The 4,679-nt window shown below is 62.6% G+C and overlaps 1 protein-coding gene across 1 annotated transcript in view; it reads right to left on the bottom strand.

The window, feature by feature from the left end:
- Positions 1 to 4,314, bottom strand: part of HCFC1 (host cell factor C1) — a 22,839-nt gene extending 18,525 nt beyond the window's left edge. The window contains exon 1 of the mRNA XM_024755734.1: positions 2,907 to 4,314. Coding sequence (XP_024611502.1) covers positions 2,907 to 3,099 — 193 coding nt within the window. The 5' untranslated portion in view covers positions 3,100 to 4,314. The remainder of the gene's footprint in view (positions 1 to 2,906) is intronic.
- Between the last annotated feature and the right edge of the window lie 365 nt (positions 4,315 to 4,679).

The raw sequence follows: 4,679 nt of genomic DNA, 5'->3' as shown, positions 1-4,679 counted from the left end.
TGAGCTGACCAAGACAGCGAGGCAAGCACGTGCCCCCTGGAGCCCTTTGTCTTAGCAACGGGGAACTCTCTCCGAAGGGCGAGTCTCTCTGAGCACTCATCTTGCAGAAGGAAAAGCACTAGAGAGTATGCTCTGACCTCATTTAAAACAAAACCAAGGGACTTCCCTGGCGGCACAGTGGTGAAGAATCCGCCTGCCAATGCAGGGGACATGGGTTTGAGCCCTGGTCCGGGAAGATCCCACATGCCACGGAGCAACTAAGCCCGTGCGCCACAACTACTGAGCCTGCGAGCCACAACCACTGAGCCCGAGTGCCACAACTACTGAAGCCCGCGCGCCTAGAGCCCGTGCTCCGCAACAAGAGAAGCCACCGCAATGAGAAGCCCGCGCACCGCAACGAAGAGTAGCCCCTGCTTGCTGCAGCTAGAGAAAGCCCGCGCGCAGCAACGAAGACCCAACGCAGCCATAAATAAATAAGTAAATAAATAAATTTATAAACAAGCCAAAACCAAGGTAAGCAGGAGGCTGGCTGTCAAGACAGCAGCTAAGGATGCTGCGCATCTGTGCCACGGCTGGTGGGAGAGAGGCAACACCACGCCTGTCTTTCTGAGAACAGCAGGAGCTCGAGGCTCTGTCAAATAGCAAACACTCGGTGGGGACAGGGGAGCTGGGTCAGCTAACGTCTCTCCTGAGAAGTCACCGAGGGAGTTCATGGGGCACTTTCCAAACTGCTACCCTGGAGGAATCCAGGGCTGCAGCCCTTCGGAAGGCTGGCTATCCTCTACTATACAACACACCCTTGCAGATGGGGAATGAATTAACGCCAAAGGGCTCTATTCATTTTAATAAACTAATGAATACGCAGAGGCCCCAGGAAGCAGTGGACTTTGGAGCTGATGGTAATTAGGCCCCTGCCCTACTTTCTAAAATTGTCCTTCCTTGCCAAGGAGCCTGCTCCAGGCCTTACGAGAATGAAGTCGGTCCAAGTAGTTTAGGAGCTTCTGCTCAGGGCAGCGGCCTCTCTAAAAACAGCCCTGCCCCTCAGCCTCACCTTACCGGGCTAATCGCTGCCGCTGCAGCTGTCTGATCTGGTACAGAGCACCACCACCCAGCCCGGCCTCACTGGAGGCAACAGGTGCTCAGACCCACAATGTGAAGGGTCGCCGGCAACCCACCAGCCTCTTGAAAGTCAACAGCCTACAAGATGCAGAGAAAACTAAACTCTGTGCCTTGGGCGAGGCGGCGGTGGGGAGCACCCGACCGAGAGCCCAGCTCCAACCCCCAGCACTCCAACCAACACCTTATCCCAGAGCCACCTCAAAGCTGGAAGGAGGTGCCCAGGCCCCGAGGACACCGTACCGCCAGAACCCTCGGACGGGATGGCTCTGGGGCCAATGGAGCTCGCCAGATGAGATGGCGAGGGGGAAAGGGCTGGAAGCCGGCCCCTGGCCGCGGCTGACCCGAATGCGAGCGCGAGCTGCGGAGGGGAGCTTCCTCAAAGCACGCTGTCTGAGCTGGGAGGGGGTTTTCCGCAGCCCCGCCTCCACCTCTCAGGCTGGGGACTGGACAGGAGGGCACCCAGGCCCACCGCTCCCGGCGAAAACGCCCGCCGAGCCCCTCCCTCCGGGCCAGCGTCCATTCAACAGGCAGCTCGGGCCCAAGGAGGCGCCAGGTGTATCAGCCGGGCCCAGTGGCCGCCAAGGGGGAGGGGGCCGCAGGAGCGTGCGGCTAAGCCCTGGAGACTTAGCGGGGACACCAGGCAACAGGCCGAAGGCGAGCCGGCACGGCAGCAGCACCCGGAGGCAGAGGCGCACCGCAGCCTTCAGCTATGACCGCACCTTGCGTGCCCCTCCCAAGCAACCAGGCCCGGGCTTTGGGGGAGGCATGAGAATGGGCAGGGGAACCTCCTCAGCCTGCTGCGGGATCACTGGAGTTAATTCATCTCTTACATCAAAGGATCCCAGATCGAGACAGCAGGAAATCTGTAGAGAAACGCTGGAGAAGTCAACGCTGCAAGAGGGAAGCAGCGATGCCGTCTGACCCGTGGGTCCCCAGGAGACGGTTACGCAGCGCAGCACACAGCCCGCCCCCTCCCCCCGGTCGGGATTACGCTGCTCAACTCTGCCCCTTTTCTCGAGACGGCGACCTAATCTGTAACCTAGAAGTTGTCATTTCTCCCGAAAGAGCACCAGACATGCGGAAGAGCGGACCCGGCGCAGGAGGAGGGAGGAAGGGGGTGGGACTCTGCGCCAAAGGGACGCATCCGCCCGCCTGGCGGGGGTAACGGTGTCTGTCTGAAGTCACCGCCGCGGGAGCCGCCCCCGCTCCCTCACCAGCCAGGGTACAGGCTTCCTCTCCGATAATGAAAAGCGCCTCTCAAACACATGGGAAGCAGGGCCGTAAGAATGGGGAAAAGAGCAAGGGAAAGCAGAGGTGCCGGGCAGAGCAAACCGTCTCGGAGGGGAGAAGCAGCACCTCGGTGCGGACGGAGAGGGGGAACAGGAGGCGGGGGAGAGGGCTGCAGGGGAGGGGAGGAGGAGGCGGGAGACGGAGGAAGGAGAGACAGGGAAGAGGGGGGAGGGATAAACACATGGGAAGCAGGGCCGTAAGAATGGGGAAAAGAGCAAGGGAAAGCAGAGGTGCCGGGCAGAGCAAACCGTCTCGGAGGGGAGAAGCAGCACCTCGGTGCGGACGGAGAGGGGGAACAGGAGGCGGGGGAGAGGGCTGCAGGGGAGGGGAGGAGGAGGCGGGAGACGGAGGAAGGAGAGACAGGGAAGAGGGAGGAGGGAAGGAGGGAAGGAGGGAAGGAGGGAAGGAAGGGGAGAGAGAGGGAGGGAAAAGGAGGGAGAGGGAGGAGATGGAGGGAGGAGGGAAAGATCCGAGAACCCAGCGGGCTTTGCACTCACCCGTGTTGTACACGTGCAGTTCGTCCACTATCCCCTCGTTGCCGCCGCCAAACACCACGATGAGCTCCTTGATGGCCACGGCGCGGTGGCCGTGGCGGGGCCGGGGCACTGGACCCGACCAACCCACCACTCGCTTCCAGCGGGGCTGCAGGAGCACTGCCGGCGAGTTGGCGGGTGACACGGCCGAAGCCATAGTTCCGGGAAAGGGCGCGGTGGAAAAAGTCACCAAGCGAGAAGGGAGGCCCCCAATTCCACTCACACACACCCCCTTTCGTCTAAGGCGTCTCTCACAGAGAAGCGGTTCCTCACACAGCGGTGAACGGCTCCATGGAGGCCGCCATCTTAACTATTCTCCTTCTCTTCTACTCTTCCCCTTCTTCTCGCTCACCACGTCTCCTTAAGAGCCTCCTGAAGCTGTCGAGCGCCTAGACCCGAGAAGCCGGAGGCCGCCGAGTCCCGCCGCCCTGACTACTTGCCCGGGAGCTCCCACTTAGAAGCTCGAGCGGGAGGCCCTGGGAGCCGCCATCTTGAGCCGCCTCTCTCTCCTCCCTTCCTCAATCGTAGCCCTCCCCCGCCGGAAATGGCGGAGCCCCGGCCCGGTTCCCACACCCTCCCCAAGTCTCCTGCACTGGCCGGCTTCCGGGGCGGGTGGAAATGAGCCACAAGCGCCGCGGTTGTCCCAGCCCCGCCGGAGCTCAGACCACAATTGTGGGAGCCGCCATCTTGAGACCGTCCCGCTTCCCCGCCCAGCGCTTAGTGCAGAGGCCGCTCCCTAAACAGCCTCGACACTTGTAAAGAATAGAGGCGCGCCGGAGGCCAGTGAAACGAGCTTGAGTTCTCGAGGGCTGCTCGGAGGCTCGCGCCGTACGGCTCGTGAGGTCTCGAGCGTCTCCCTTTAGTCCGCCTCTGCTGCTCAGGCTGCGCCTGCCGCCCTGGGAGTCGCCATCTTGAGACTAGCTCCCCCTTCCCCCCTATTCTCTTCCTCTTGGGTCAGTTCTTCCACTGCAAACCAAACGCAAGGCAGCGTCCGATCCTCGCTTCCCTCCTTATGACTCCTTCCCACAGGAGCCGCTTCAAAGAGGCAGAGTTAGGCCCCGAAGTGGCAACTGTACGGCAGGAGGAGCGGTAACGGCAGGGCGCTCATGCCTCCTCCCTGGGAGCCGCCATCTTGTGTGAAGAAGTAACAACTAAACATGGCGGCGGCGGCGGTCGGGCGAGGGGGCGGAGTCGGGCGACGTCACTGTTTCCCCCCACGCCCCGCCCTCGCAGGCTTCTCCTCCCGGCCGAGGCTTCTTAAAAGAACCTCGCGCTGCCTCGCGGCGAGGGACCGGTGCCGCTGCGCGCTTTGCTTGGGGTCAGGCCGCGCTCGGGTCAGGCACAGGCGTCCCCAGCCCTGTGGCCGCCGAAGCGCGCCTCCACGCCTCCGCCCTGGGAGCCGCCATCTTGCCACTTCCCCTCGCCCGGCCGTCCGCGGGCGTCAGTAGCGACTTTCAGCACAAAACAAAGATGGCGGCTGCGGCATCTGGGGAATGCCCGGATGAGAATGCCTCAGACGCCGTTGGCCCCGCCCCCTTGGGAACTGCCCCCTGGGTCGCCGAAGGGACACACGCCAGAGGAATCGCTTTAACTAGCAGTGGGGACAGGGCACAGGTTGCTGAGGGTGGCTGACGGAGACATTAGAGTCAGGCCTCGTAGCGGGGAGCGGACGTTTTCCTGCTCCGCACGCCCAGCTGCCTCCGGAAGGGTGGCCCGAAGCCCGCCTCCGGGGGAGCC

This window comes from Neophocaena asiaeorientalis, unplaced genomic scaffold (genome assembly GCF_003031525.2).
Source record: "Neophocaena asiaeorientalis asiaeorientalis breed wild unplaced genomic scaffold, Neophocaena_asiaeorientalis_V1.1 scaffold843, whole genome shotgun sequence".
In the NCBI taxonomy this organism is placed as follows: domain Eukaryota; kingdom Metazoa; phylum Chordata; class Mammalia; order Artiodactyla; family Phocoenidae; genus Neophocaena; species Neophocaena asiaeorientalis.
This window is presented reverse-complemented; position numbering and strand designations above follow the sequence as displayed.